A 16,066-nucleotide genomic window follows, 5' to 3' on the forward strand; every position below is an offset into this window, starting at 1 on the left:
ATAGGGTTGACACTAAGTCAAGGTGATTGCTATAGGGTTGACACTAAGTCATGGGGATTGCTATAGGGTTGACACTTAGTCATGGGGATTGCTATAGGGTTGACACTAAGTCATGGGGATTGCTATAGGGTTGACACTAAGTCATGGGGATTGCTATAGGGTTGACACTTAGTCATGGGGATTGCTATAGGGTTGACACTAAGTCATGGTGATTGCTATAGGGTTGACACTAAGTCATGGTGATTGCTATAGGGTTGACACTAAGTCATGGGGATTGCTATAGGGTTGACACTTAGTCATGGGGATTGCTATAGGGTTGACACTTAGTCATGGGGATTGCTATAGGGTTGACACTTAGTCATGGGGATTGATATAGGGTTGACACTAAGTCATGGGGATTGCTATAGGGTTGACACTAAGTCATGGGGATTGCTATAGGGTTGACACTAAGTCATGGGGATTGCTATAGGGTTGACACTGAGTCATGGAGATTGCTATAGGGTTGACACTAAATCATGGGGATTGCTATAGGGTTGACACTAAGTAATGGTGACTGTTATAGGGTTGACACTAAGTCACACTATCCACTCCAATGAGGTGATATGATTGACAACTTCCATCTATCTTCCAACACAGACCAAATAGAATTCTGGAGTCCTGCAATTGTCAGCAATGACATGGCAATCTCTGTAACAACATGGCAGTATTTTCTTAAGCAACATTTCCCCTTTTATCTCTTAGCCTTGTGTGAACTGAAAGAGCTCCTCTTTTACTAACAGCATGACATTGAATTTATCCTCCAGAGCTGTATCCTGGCAACACGGAGCGAGCAGATCTAGGGGTATTGTAGGTGGGGTATACACATGAAGAGCTCGCCACTCTCTGTCGAAGCTGGCTGAACTTGAGATGGTTGCTGCGACAACAGCATTTTATAGAACCCAGATAAATAAAATATAAAGAAACTCCCGAAGCATGACGGGTCATGTTACCAAGGAGGAGAAACTACAGTAGGTATCCAAGCTAAGTGAAAAGTGCTATCATAAGCTAATCTGAGTAAGGATACCTGTCCCATACCTGGCTGTGTATTGAACACCTCGTAGTTTACATTACTCAAGGGTCAAGAAGATCAAGAAGAGCCACCCATAAGGTATTTTGCTAGTGGAACTGTAGAGGTATTTTGCTGAAGTGAATGAAAAAATAATTTTAAATGCTATACCATATTAATAGCTTGATTCTAAACACAGGTTTAAAGGCAAACATGTGTTGTAGTTTTGTACACACTGACACAACTGATTAATTTCAGCGTTGTGTTACAACAGCGGTGTCATGGCGTAGTGGTGTTAGGCAACCTCTGGGTCGGGATGACACAAGCTGTATCTGTGAGAGTCTCTCTCCCTCTGACACAGATCTAGGACCAGGCTACTAATACTGGGGGATACTGCGGGAAACAACTTCCCTTTTCTGGTTCAGCCACCTCATGGTGACATGTCTGAAGACAATGAGAAGAATGGCACCATGTCTCAGCTCTTCCTATTTCTGTTCATTTAAGGGAACTACGCAAGACCCTTCAGATAAGACATACATTTCTGATTACCCTTTGATAAAAGAAAATAAACTGTTTCTTGACGTGTGTGTGTGTGTTAGTGTGTGTTAGTGTGTGTTAGTGTGTGTGTGTGTGTGTGTGTGTGTGTGTGTGTGTGTGTGTGTGTGTGTGTGTGTGTGTGTGTGTGTGTGTGTGTGTGTGTGTGTGTGTGTGTGTGTGTGTGTGTGTGTGTGTGTGTGTGTGCTAGTGTGTGTGTGTGCTAGTGTGTGTGTGTGTGTGTGTGTGTGTGTGTGTGTGTGTGTGTGCGTGCGTGTGTGTGTGTGCGTGTGTGTGTGTGTGCGTGTGTGTGTGTGTGTGTGTGTGTGTGTGTGTGTGTGTGTGTGTGTGTGTGTGTGTGTGTGTGTGTGTGTGTGTGTGTGTGTGTGTGTGTGTGTGTGTGTGTGTGTGTGTGTGTGTGTGTGTGTGTGTGTGTGTGTGTGTGTGTGTGTGTGTGTGTGTGTGTGTGTGTGTGTGTGTGTGTGTGTGTGTATCCACTCACCAGTCGGTGAATAAGGACCCTGGGGCTGCTGTGCATTGGGTGTGTTTGTCGACAGGTCCACCAACATTCTAGAGTTCTCTGTCTTCCTGGGAGAGCAGTCTCCATTACCTGGGTGACAGACAACAAGAGAGCTGGGAACGTCGCATTGTGCAGCATTGCACTGCACTGAACAGCATACAGATACAGTACATACTGTACATACAAACTCCATCTCTCCAAATGTCATGGCATCCTCACATAAATGCTTTGAGAGGTGTCAATTGTAGCAATCCCACCATCTAAAAAAAAGTGTAAAAATGTCTGATGATACCCGGAGATACTTAGCCAGGGGATAATTTAATACTGTATTTCACACGTCTAATTCATAACAGGAAATCATTCTGAACCACTTTCAGTAGCAAACAGATTTTCCGTGGATGATCTGCCAACCAGACCCAGCACTTGCTTAGCTTCTAGGTGCTAGCCAGTACAGTACCAGAGTGCAAGGTGGTATGGCTGCTGTCTGCTGGCTACTTTTTCTGTCAGCCTCGTGTCCTCTCCATACAGATCATATCAGATTGCGGCCTGTCAGCACCCTCCCTGACACAGGCAGTGCTATGGGATAGCTATAGCTGTGTGTCCTGTCCTGTCCTGTCCACTCAGAAGGAGAGCTGTACAATCCCTTATCCCGTTACAGCCTGGCCCCAGCACAGCCTCTCAGACAATACAGCAGCAGCAGCAGCAACACCACAGCACCCCCACTGACCCAGGTGTCAAATCCCACAGGAGCCAGACCACAGCATAGACACTGTACCAGCTAGCACCTGGGAGTATTTTGTTAATATAGGTTTACAGGAAAGTACCTGAATATAACAGTCTAACAGTAAATCTTTGCCAAAGCTTCTCTCATGGAAGCTAAAATAAAATGCTTGTATTTTATGTGGTGTTACATTGATGTGATTGGCTGCTGCTGAGTGAGACACACTGGGAGTTGTGGTCCATGGCCATGATGACACAATCCCTGGGTCTGGTCTCCGATTGCACGCCACGCTGGGGTTGGATGAAATCTCAGGTGACTGACGGGTGGCTATCCAATGGCAGTGGTGTCTGTTTTAGAGATAGGGGTGGCCCAGATTTGTTATGAAGGATTTTCCATTACTGTGTTAAGTGTTGATGCCATGACGGCTGCCTAGCAGCTCTGTAGGGCCTCTCAGGTCAGGCAAAGGCTCAGTGTGTCGCAAAGGTGGTGTGTACTCGTAGCACCTGAATGTTGATGTTCATATGTTTTATGTACTTGTAATTATTACTGAAACCCTTAAAGGCATTTAGCTGAAACGGGTTTCAAAGACGAGCTTGCTAACCCTAGTAAACTATTTTACACCTTCTCCTCCCTCCTTAATCCTCCCCCTCCCTCCTTCCTCTCTGTGGACAACTTTGTCAACCACTTTAAAAAGAAGATTTGACGTCATCTGCTCTTCATTCACTCAGCTTATTGAGTCCACTGGTCGCACTCACACAGAACTACCCTACGCTTTGACCTCTTTCTCTCCTCTCTCTACAGGTGAAATCCTGTTACCAGTGACGTCAGGCCACCCAACAACCTGCCCGCTTGATCCTATTCCCTCCTCCCTTATCCAGACAATCTCTGGAAACCTTCTCCCATTTCTCACTTCCCTCATCAACACATCCTTGACCACTGTCGCACCCCTCCTCAAGAAACCAACACTTGATCCCTCTATCGTCAAAATCTACAGACTGGTATTACTTCTTTATTTTCTTTCCAAAACACTTGAGCGTGCTGTCTCTGACCAACTCTCTCCCTATCGCTCTCAGAACGATCTTCGTAACCCTAACCAGTCAGTCTTCAAGACGGGTCACTCAACCAAAACTGATCTTCTCTGTCACGGAGGCTCTCCACACAGCCAAAGCTGAATCTCTCTCCTCTGTTCTCAGTTTCCTAGATCTATCCGCTGCCTTCGAAACCGTGAACCATCAGATCCTTGGCAGTCTACTCCTACCAGTTGATGTGGAGAGGATCTGTATCTCTCACTACTCACTACTCTCACTACTGGTGTCCCCCAGGGCTCGCTTCCAAGCCCTCTCCTCTTCTCTCTATAAACTAAGTCACTTGGCTCCGTCATATCCTCACATGTTCTCTCCTATCATTGCTATGCGGATGGCACTCAACTTATTTTCTCCTTCCCCTTCTGACATCCATAAGCATCTCTGCACCACCTCAATCGCAATCTCAACAAGACGGAGCTGATCTTCCTCCTGGGGAAAGCCTGCCCTCTCCACGACCTCGCCATCGCGGTTGACAACTCTACGCTGTCCCTCTTCCAAAGTGCAAAGAACCTTGGCATGACCCTGGACTACACCCTGTCGTTCTCTGCAAACATAAAAAAGCTCACGTTCACTACAATACCATGGTACTTGCCTATGGAGCAGCAAGATGAACTGCCACTCCATACCTTCAGGCTCTGCTCAAGGGAGGGCAACTCCAACAGTCCAGTCCAAACTTTTCTCTGTCTTGGAACACCAAGGACATCAGATACCCTGCCCCTCTTCTGAAAACTTCTGAAACCCTACATCTTCAAAGAGTATCTTAAATAATCCTACAGCACCCCCCATCGCACCCCTTCCTCACACCTCCCCCACCAAAAATACTTAAATAAATAATAATAATAAATAAAGTATTTAGTGAACTAACACTCACTTAGCTCTGAAATGTTTTTTTTTTTTTTTTTTTTTTTTTTTTGTGTACTTTTCCCCCTTTTCTCCCCAATTTTGTGATGTCCAACTGATAGTTACAGTCTTGTCCCATCGCTGCAACTCCCCTACGGACTCGGGAGAGATGAAGGTTGAGAGCCATGCGTCAGCCAAACCACAACCCTGGCAAGCCGCACTGCTTCTTGACACACTGCTGCCTTAACCCCGAAGCCAGCTGCACCCAATGTGTCGGAGGAAACATTGTCCAACTGGCGACCAAAGTCAGTTTGCAGGCACCCGGCCCGCCACAAGAAGTCCCGAGAGTGTGATGGAACAAGGAAATCCCGGCCGGCCAAACCCTCCCCTAACCCGTACAATGCTGGGCCAATTGTGCCCCGCCTCATGGGTCTCCCGGTCACGATCCCGGTTCTGTAGTGACGCCTAAAGCACAACGATGCAGTTCCTTACACCACTGCGTGACTCGGGAGGCAGATATCTACATTACTGACAAAAAATGTACTTACTATGACTGTGATATGTGGTTGTCCCACCTAGCCATCTTAAGATGAATGCACTAACTGTAAGTTGCTCTGGATAGGAGCGTCTGCTAAATGACTCAAATGTATTGTAATGCTTTGATACAGTCATATGTGTTCACTCAAACACACTCACTTGTTTATCATCTGCCATTCCTCATACAATAGTTAAAATTGCAGCTCGCTGCCCCCAAAGTGATGCATGCTGGAACCCGTGGGCCAGGTTGAGGAGACAGAGTATGGGCACATCAGCGACTGGGGCCAACAGCACATACACACACGCACACGCACACACACACAGTCTGCTAAGTCAGAATCAGAGCTTTGATTCACACCACTTGTTAGCTGACTCAATACTGTATTTACCACCACACCATGGCCCAGATGACTTGTATAGACAGTGGAGGCTTCACTGGAAGAAGACAATGTATGTAACGCATCAGATATGGATTGTTCCATGTGTTGGCGTTGCCAAAAGGAAAATAAAATGTATGAAAATGACAAAGAGAGAACAAGAAATCATGATATAGGCTACCGCGTATATGATTTATCTTATCAGACATGTTAGTTTACTGCAGGTTGTCTCATGAAGTGAGATTGAGAACATGTGTTAAACTATCAGCAACAAGTGGTTGGCTTGTTATAAAAATGCCATAATTTCTGAGTGGGAGGACTATAATGAGCCAAAGAAATAGGAATGACACAAAGTAAGAACGATCAAGGGTTGGAACTGTGCAGGATTTCTCCCCCCGGATGACAGATTAACTATGTTGTGGCTTGTTGGAAACACACAGGCTGGAGCAAGGATCTGGTTTTTCCTGTCAAACTCTCAACCTCCGGACCTTCCCTCTAGACTGAGAGATCTCATTCACCAACTTGCCTATGAACATGTTAGTGGAGATATGGCAGTATACTTCCAACATTAACCAAAATAGATGTGTATCAGGGATGTGAATGAAAGCAGAAGGCACTATATCCTACTTCATCCTACTTTTTTCCTTCACACTATAACGTTCATGTTTTTGACCACTCATCCCAAACCTATTACCAACAAACACAAGAAGGAGTTGTCAAACTCCAGATTATCAGTATGTTCTATCAGTGGGAATCTGTGAAGGGGAATGTAAAGAGGAGGGAAGTACCACTGTGTACCTGGTACAGAACCACCCTACTGATGATAAGACATCTCTAGGAGAGCGAAGTTGGCAGGATCGTTTTACAGGATCAGAACACATGTGGCTTGTGAAGGAGGAGGGTGGGAGAGGAGAGGGGATACCTCCTTCTCCTAGCAGGACTGTCCGCCCCTGCTCCTACACCTGGTCCATCTGCCCAGTATCCCTGTAGGCCTCTCTTCAGGAAACCAGAACAATTAAAAATGTACAATTTCTATGGATACGGACGGATACGCTGCAAACTTGATTAGAAAGACCAGCTTGTATAAAAGCATAAAATGACAATTGAGAGACACATCCAGCATCTGCAATGTGGAACAGGATCTCGCTAACACAACTTTTCAAAAGTTTTAAGAATTAGAATAGGTCAGGAGGCTTCAGGTTAGAGAGTGATTGAAGAGTTGACTTACTTGCAGAATATCCATCAGTTGCCTCTGTTTCCATAGTTGGTGGAGAGCTTTGGGTATCAAAAGAAACAATAAATTAGAAGAGCACCTGAGCTGAACCACGATGCTTACTCACTGGGCACACAGAGGTGGAATCAACTTTGTTTCCACATCATTTCAATTCAATTAAGTTGAACCAACTTGGAATAGATGTAGATTTGACGTCTGTGCCAAGTGGGCACTCTCTTCCAAACCTCTTCTAAATCCTTATGAAATCCTTATGAATCTTTTTTTTTTTTTTACGTGATCATTGTACGTTTAGGCAACACTTCATAATACATTTAATTAATAAGCCATTATGAATGATAATAAATATTTATAAATGCTAAAATAGCCAAATTAGAGGATATTTTGATTTTGAAAAAGGCAATGATTAATTTGAGATATTTCACTAATATATTACAATAATGGTTGAGTGAAAATACATTAAACTTATTATGACTGATGCAATTATATGATGTATAGAAATGATACAGTGTTCAAATAAAACTGAAGCCGAAAGGTTCACACACCCAGTTTATTGTCTCGCAACATAAAAGTATATTGTTCAACTTCCCAAAAAGCTGCTGTAGGGCTGGTGGGTTGTAAAATATAGCCTTTGAATAGAATGAAGTGGCTCATTGAAAGTTGCACTGTTAGGGAAAGAAACACATATATTCAGCTAAAACTATAATATGGGCTATACATGTACATGGAGTGAGAACACACATTGCAGTTCGAGTAGTTTCACGTCCTCTAACAAAGGCCTTAAGCTAAAAATAAATGTGTCTGAGAGAACAGTAGTGAGGTGCAAACAAACCCCCACCGGCCAACCTAATGTCTGCTATCAGTATCAACGGAAATGTTGTAGACAGATGTATTATCTGCTGGTGGTTCAGATGTGTAGTATTCATGTTTGATGCACAAGATAATTATGACCCACAAGAGGAGTACAGCTTCATAGTATGACCCCACAAGAGGAGTTTGTCCTCATAGTATGACCCACAAGAGGAGTTTGTCCTCATAGTATGACCCCACAAGAGGAGTTTGTCCTCATAGTATGACCCACAAGAGGAGTTTGTCCTCATAGTATGACCCACAAGAGGAGTTTGTCCTCATAGTATGACCCACAAGAGGAGTTTGTCCTCATAGTATGACCCACAAGAGGAGTTTGTCCTCATAGTATGACCCACAAGAGGAGTTTGTCCTCATAGTATGACCCCACAAGAGGAGTTTGTCCTCATAGTATGACCCCACAAGAGGAGTTTGTCCTCATAGTATGACCCACAAGAGGAGTTTGTCCTCATAGTATGACCCACAAGAGGAGTTTGTCCTCATAGTATGACCCACAAGAGGAGTTTGTCCTCATAGTATGACCCCACAAGAGGAGTTTGTCCTCATAGTATGACCCCACAAGAGGAGTTTGTCCTCATAGTATGACCCACAAGAGGAGTTTGTCCTCATAGTATGACCCCACAAGAGGAGTTTGTCCTCATAGTATGACCCACAACGGGGCTAAGCCCTCATAGTATGACCCACAAGGGGGCTAAGCCCTCATAGTTCAGTTTAAAAAAACAAAACAGAAACCCAATCTTGAGGACAGACCAAGCAAAACATTTTCTACTAGGAACTAGAATACAGATGTCAACATTTTGGCAAATGTCTTGTAAATGATTACCACTTCTTTCTACATACAATACCATAAAAATCTCACAAGACATATTCATAATCAGTCAATAAATAATTGCATGCACTTAGATTTTGCCTAATAATTGACTCTTCAATCATTTGGATATCTATTAGCCTACAATGCAAACGATTCATACATAAGACTAAAAGCCGTGATATGTTTATATTTTTAAGAGTATTTCCTCTCGAATTTATAGTCAGTCATACATGGGTAGATTAGGCTACTCAAATAAATAAATACAAAACAGTTATTTTAGTGATAAGCAACCTACATTATTTGATTCATTCATTCAATCAATATAATTGATCTTTATATTTTTGACAAATGAAATGAGAAGTGTTTCATTTGCAATAAACGGAAAGCCCATAAGAAGTATTTTCACCAGCTTTCCGCGCCTCGGTGGTGGACACCTGTCTCTACAAACGCTCCGCCGTGCACGTGTGTAGGCTAACTGACAGCCAGCGATCTCCCTTCAGTTTAAGCAAAACTATATGGCTAGATTTTTCTCTCTCATTTATATGATATGAATCAAGGCATTGGATTGACACAATCGGCCGTCCCCTGATATTGTATGACATGAGCAATCAAATGGGATATACTGTCAATGTATCTATCAATCGCTCCTAAACAGTACGCAGAAGGAGCATCGTCGAAGTTGATATATTGCGTCCAGATAAAACAATTATGAAAAGTTATTATAAACGTATTACAAAGTTACATAACGTTGTCTTGTAAGGATGGTAGACTAATCGTTTTCAGTGCATTATAATGTGTAGGATGCCTGTAACTTGATAAATTGACAAAATGTTTGATTGGACATTACCTTTTGTGTCTCCCCTGTTCAAGTGATAATCAGTGATCGTCGTCAGAGGAAGCTGCACCTCTTAAAATTCAAATGCAAATGCACAGTAGCCTAATTTGTTTTTGATAGACAATAACAAACAAAAACATGAAGGGAAACTCTCCTCCAAAAAAGTGGGATGCCCCCCCAAAAAACTTCAGTTGAGTATAACACTGTCCTGTCCCGCATTCAACCTGAATAAAGTTTAGGAACAGAGCAGCGCTCTCCTCAATAAGTAGCTTTGGTGGTTACTTCCTCTGTGCTGAACTAAACCGTCAACTTTTCCACCTCAAACGTGACCCCCGCACACACCTTCCCTGTATCCTACAGTGTTCTATGAAGTACACCTTCATAAGCCTAAATATGGACACGTCAACATTTATAGACTGTGTATCACTCACTGGATGTTGTTTTTACTACAGCAGCAATGAGGTCGAAGACTCAACTTGTTTTTAGACTAAATCAAATAAAGAACGAGGGGATAGAACTGGATCCACCGGTTCCTAAGGAATTAGCCATAGAACAAGGAGTAAGGAGACGCCTATTTTAAACCAAGGGGGGCTAAAGAATCAGAAAAGCATACGTAGTATATTCAAAAGGTATTGGATGAAATCAAGAGTGAGTAGGCAGTCCCTGAGAGATATGCCAGATAACATGCTGTCTCATACTAACCTATCAAAATATTCACAGGTGCAGCTGGAAATACATTTCAGTAGAGACAGAACGTCACATCAACTATAGTGCCCATTCAGTCTAATTCAAAAAGATTACATAAGATGATAGAGTGTCTCTCTTGGCATTGCTGTTTGGGGGAAAAAAACAATTTCGAATGGTGTCATAGAGACTTCGCAGAAACCCCCACTCCTGCATCAACAGGTATCGGATCACGGTTGAGTCGCGAGCCGTCTGGCTTTCTTACGTGAGACCCACCTGTCTCGCTGGATGTCGTGGAGACAGCAGCACGCATCGCATTGTCTGGATGAATCAATGGTCTGATGTTGAGCGTTTATCCACGGGCATATGTCATTATAGCAGAGTAACCGTTATCCTTGTAGGCTAAATATCATCACTGAGTTGCATTGGTTTTCTTTCTTTCTTTACTTTATAAACGCAGGAGATTGAATAATCCAATCACCTATGCTCGGAAATTAGGACTAGCCTACACATTTCACTCATTGGAATATCTTTCTTGGATCACAATGTAATATATTACAGTAGTGGTGCAGGCAGCAACAGTTCATCCGCCGATTCTTCCTCCATATTAGAAAGCAAAACAGACGAGTCGACGAGTGTCTATTCTGGGAACTTGGTCCAACACAGAGAAACGGATCTCTCTCTCTCTCTGACTGCCTCTCTGTGTTCGGCAATCGATTACAGGACTTCACAGCCTGTTTCTTTGGCATATAACATATTGACATTACATTTAGCTAAAATAACACTAATACATTTCGATTCGGAGTAAATGGTGATAACAATGATAGAATAGGATACAATTGGATGATAATAATAATAATAGGAGGATAATAAAGTGATACTGCTAATTAATAATTACAGTAGATACAATTCTCATAATAATATGAACTGTTATATATATATATATATATATACAGTACCAGTCAGAAGTTTGGACACACCTACTCATTCAAGGGTTTTTCTTTATTATTACTATTTTCTACATTGTAGAATAATAGTGAAGACATCAAATCAAAACTATGAAATAACACATATGGAATCTTGAATTAACCACAAAAGTGTTCAACAAATCAAAATATAGTTTCTCTAGTATATTCTTCAAAGTAGCCACCGTTTTCCTTGATGACAGCTTTGCACACAATTGGAATTCTCTCAACCAGCTTCATGAGGTAGTCACCTGGAATGTATTTCAATTAACAGGTGTGCCTTGTTAAAAGTTAAATAGTGGAATTTCTTTCCTTCTTAATGTTTTTGAGCCAATCAGTTGTGTTGTGACAAGGTAGGGGTGGTATACAGACGATAGACCTATTTGGTAAAACACCAAGTCCATAATGCCAAGAACAGTTCAAATAAGCAAAGAGAAATGACAGTCCATCATTACCTTTGAGACATGAAGGTCAGTCAATTTCAAAAACCATCAAGCGCTATGATGAAACTGGCTTTCACGAGGACAGCCACAGGAATGGAAGACCCAGAGTTACCTCTGCTGCAGAGGATAAGTTAATTAGAGTTAACTGCTCCTCAGATTGCAGCCCAAATAGATGCTTCACAGAGTTCAAGTAACATACACATCTCAACTGTTCAGAGGATACTGAGCGATTCAGGCCTTCATGGTCGAATTGCTACAAAGAAACCACTACTAAAGGACACTAATAAGAAGAAGAGACTTGCTTGGGCCAAGAAATATGAGCAATGGACCTTCGAACGGTGGAAATCTGTCCTTTGGTTTGATGATTTGAGTTGGTGAACGGATGATCTCAGCATGTGTGGTTCCCACAATGAAGCATGGAGGAGGAGGTGTGGTGGTGCTTTGCTGGTGACACTGTCAGTGATTTATTTAGAATCCAAGGCACACTTAACCAGCATGGCAACTCAGCTTTCTGCAGTGATACACCATCCCATCTGATTTGCGCTTAGTGGGACTATAATTTGTTTTGTCGACAGGAAAATGACCCAACACACCTCCAGGCGTGGTATTTGACCAAAAAGGAGAGTGATGGAGTACTGCATCAGGTAACCTGACCTTCACAATCACCCGACCTCGACCCAATTGAGATGGACCACAGAGTGAAGGAAAATCAGTCAACAAGTGCTCAGAATATGTGGGAACTCCTTCAAGACTGTTGGAAAAGCATTCCAGGTGAAGCTGGTTGGGAGAATGCCAAGATTGTGCAAAGCTGTCATCAAGGCAAAGGGTGGCTACTTTGAATAATCATAAATGTAAAATATTTTTGATTTGTTTAACACTTTTTTGGTTACTACATGATTCCATATGTTTCATAGTTTTTGTTGTTTTCACCATTATTCTGCAATGTAGAAAATAGTAAAAATAAAGAAAAACCCTTGAGTGAGTAGGTGTGCCGAAACTTTTGACTGGTACTGCATATATATTATTGTTGATTTATTTTAATGTTTTCTTGTGAGACGTGGAATAAGCAGTAAGCTCTGTTCTGTACTGTAGATTCATTATTCGCCTCTGCTGCTCCCTCCTGTGGTAAAGACCAGACTTGTCTGAAATGACCTAGCACACTTTTGTCAATGTCGGTTCTAAAAGTTGCTGTACACTCAGAATGAAAATAAACAAAAAAATTGAATTGAGAGAGGTTTGACATTCTATGTTTTCATGTGATGCGTTGTTCCTATGTCACGCATGTGAACTTCTGGTCATGTTAGTCACTTCCACCAAGTGGTTAGATGTTTCACTCTTTGGATTTGAATACCAAACAGACTGCTGATGTGACATGACACTTTACTTACTGGTAATAAAAACAAGATAATGTGAAGCACCTTTAGCCAACATGATACACTTCTGTCACATCAAAGATACATAACCAAATAAAATACATGTTCAACATTTCATTTCTATTATACAGAACCATATAAAGAAATTGATATAAAGAAATGAGTCACACTCTATTTGGATAGTCTGCATAGTTCATCTGTAGATGCTCTAAAGATGATCATGCTATCAACAGACTAACTGTTGATAAGCAAATGCTTGCTGAGGTTACGGTTAGGTTTAGAGTAAGGGTTAAGATAAGGGTTAGGGTTAACCCTTAGGGGAAGGCTAAGGGTTAAGACTTACAGTAGGTTTAAGACTTGGGGTTAAGATAAGGTTTCGGGTTAAGGCTAGGAATGAATCCCCAAATACATATACATTTTAATGTATAAATTATAAGGATTATTATAATGCATAACATGAATGAAAGTAGCATATTACTCATTTATCAATAGTATATATAGTTTGTAATGCAGAATAAGTGTGATATTTATCGATTGTGTCCTGAACATTTTTATTCAGTGTAAGATGAATTGGAGTGTTATTTGAGACAAATGGAGTTGCACAGTACCTAGGACATTACACTGTCGGAAAAATCAATAAAATGTGTAAACAAATCATCAAAATTAGAACTCAAAGATTTTTCAGAGCAGAGAAGAGTATGATAAATTAAAAAATTCACACTTTTTCAGTTTGAGTGAATTTTTTTCTTGCATGATCACATTTGCACTCTTGGAAAGTGTTTACCTCAGTGTTCATCTTTTACAGTAGCAGCTCCTGGATTTAAAGGAGTTTGACAGTAGACACCCACCCTGAGAGTGAGCGTAAGGGAAGTTTCCACTGCAGGCTGGTGTTTGAAGTGGAGGGAAAACCGTTACAAGCCCCCAACCACACTTTTCTCTATTGCTCTCTCTGTCTCTGTCTCTATATCTCTCTCTCACACACACACACACACACACACACACACACACACACACACACACACACACACACACACACACACACACACACACACACACACACACACACACACACACACACACACACACACACACACACACACACACACACACACACACACACACACACACACACACACGTGCTCCAAGACAAGGATATGTTTGTGTAACAGCAGTGGTTTGGTGAACTATGCTTGAATAACTCTCAATGGTTGAAGGGATAGGTACCTACTGCACACAGCATCTACACTCTTGGAAAAAAGGGGTTCAAAAGGGTCTTCGGCTGTCCCCATAGGAGAACCGTTTTATGGTTTCAGATAGAACCCTTTTTGATTCAAGGGAGAACTATTTTGGGTTCCATGTATAACTCTCTGTGGAAAGGGTTTTACATGGAACCATAAAGGGTTCTAGCTGGAACCAAAAAGGGTTCTTCAAATGGTTCTCCCATGGGGACAGACAAAGAACCCGTATTGGCTCGAGATAGCACCTTTTTTCTTAGTGTACGAGTCTGGGGGGATATGACTTCACACTGGTATAGGAAATACTGTCCTTGAAAACCATATAAAATCAAAAACATAGAGAATTGTGTCACAAAACCACTAATTAGAAAAACAGCCAGGGCCCTAAACCACAAGGCCATCTCTCTTCCTCATGTTTAGAGCCTAGTCCTCTATCTCTAACTCCCCCTTTTCACTTTCCTCCACAACATCAAACTAAAATAATTTGCCACACGAATGGTTGTCATTAACCTTATAGGCTAGGCTCTCTTTCAGAAGAGAGAAAAGTGAGAAGGCATAACCTCAGGGTAGAGCGAGTGCCTCTTCACACCCACGTTAAGGTCACAGATGATGTTGTGGCTTGATATTCTGCATGCTCCTGCAATGGATATAAGGACAGCAAAGTGTGAAACTACCTTCAATACAGCCTCATAACAGCTTTGCACTTTTAAACAGGAAATGTTGATCTATAGAAGGTAATTAGCACGATAAAGAGATAGTTCAGTGACTTAAGACTTATAGCAGTGTACCTCAATGCTGCCATCCACTGTTCAAAACAGTGCCTGTGTACTGGGGGAGCACATCTGTTTGATCATGCTGTTGATATACATTCATGAATGTAACACACATTGTTATTCATTATTTCTCTACATCCAGTGGCACACAGTGTGGCAATTACACATCCAGTAACCATTACATGATTAGGCTCAAAATAACAATAGGATAATCAGGCGATGGTAGAGGGCACTAGTGCTCTCCTAAAGGCTTTGTCTGGATACATCCCAGATGGAAAGAGAAAGTATTGTTATTGACTCATAGTTAGGGATCTACATCACAGTTCATATGTCCGCAAGGCAATCAAACAAGCTAAGCGTCAGTATAGAGACAAAGTAGAGTCGCAATTCAACGGCTCAGACACGAGAGGTATGTGGCAGGGTCTACAGTCAATCACAGACTACAAAAGGAAAACCAGCCCCATTGCGGACCACGATGTCTTGCTCCCAGACAAACTAAACAAGGTCAAGGACCATATCACCTCCACCTACTACAATTTGCTTACCGCCCCAATAGGTTCACAGATGACGCAATCGCAATCACACTGCCCTAACACATCTGGACAAGAGGAATACCTATGTAAGAATGCTGTTCATCGACTACAGCTCAGCATTTAACACCATAGTACCCTCCAAACTCGTCATTAAGCTCGAGACCCTGGGTCTCGACCACGCCTTGTGCAACTGGGTCCTGGACTTTCTGACGGGCCACCCCCAGGTGGTGAGGGTAGGTAACAACATCTCTACCCCGCTGATCCTCGACACTGGGGCCCCACAAGGGTGCGTTCTCAGCCCTCTCCTGTACTCCCTGTTCAACCATGACTGCGTGGCCATTCACGCCTCCAACTCAATCATCAAGTTTGCAGACGACACTACAGTGGTAGGCTTGATTACCAAAAATGGCCTACAGGGAGGATGTGAGGGCCCTCGGAGTGTGGTGTCAGGAAAATAACCTCACACTCAATGTCAACAAAACAAAGGAGATGATTGTGGACTTCAGGAAACAGCAGAGGGAGCAGCCCCCTATCCACATCGACGGGACAGTAGTGGAGAAGGTGGAACGTTTTAAGTTCCTCGGTGTACACATCATAAACAAACTGAAATGGTCCACCCACACAGACAGCGTGGTGAAGAAGGCGCTGCAGGGCCTC

General features: G+C 42.4%; 1 protein-coding gene across 3 annotated transcripts in view; it reads right to left on the bottom strand.

Annotated features, from left to right (window-relative positions):
* The window catches only part of ikzf2 (IKAROS family zinc finger 2), a 28,431-nt gene extending 17,725 nt beyond the window's left edge, over nt 1–10,706 (bottom strand). The window contains exons 1-3 of one of the 3 annotated variants that reach the window (XM_035749702.2): nt 10,364–10,706; nt 6,888–6,934; nt 2,082–2,189 (exon numbers count right to left, since the gene is read on the bottom strand). In XM_035749702.2, coding sequence (XP_035605595.1) covers nt 2,082–2,189; nt 6,888–6,921 — 142 coding nt within the window. In that variant the 5' untranslated portion in view covers nt 6,922–6,934; nt 10,364–10,706. Of the gene's footprint in view, nt 1–2,081; nt 2,190–6,887; nt 6,935–9,415; nt 9,880–10,363 lie in introns of those variants that run through there. The other 2 variants (XM_035749701.2, XM_035749703.2) reach the window with 2 other exon arrangements.
* Nucleotides 10,707–16,066: the final 5,360 nt, after the last annotated feature.

The sequence above is a fragment of the Oncorhynchus keta genome, chromosome 34 (genome assembly GCF_023373465.1).
Source record: "Oncorhynchus keta strain PuntledgeMale-10-30-2019 chromosome 34, Oket_V2, whole genome shotgun sequence".
Lineage (NCBI taxonomy): Eukaryota > Metazoa > Chordata > Actinopteri > Salmoniformes > Salmonidae > Oncorhynchus > Oncorhynchus keta.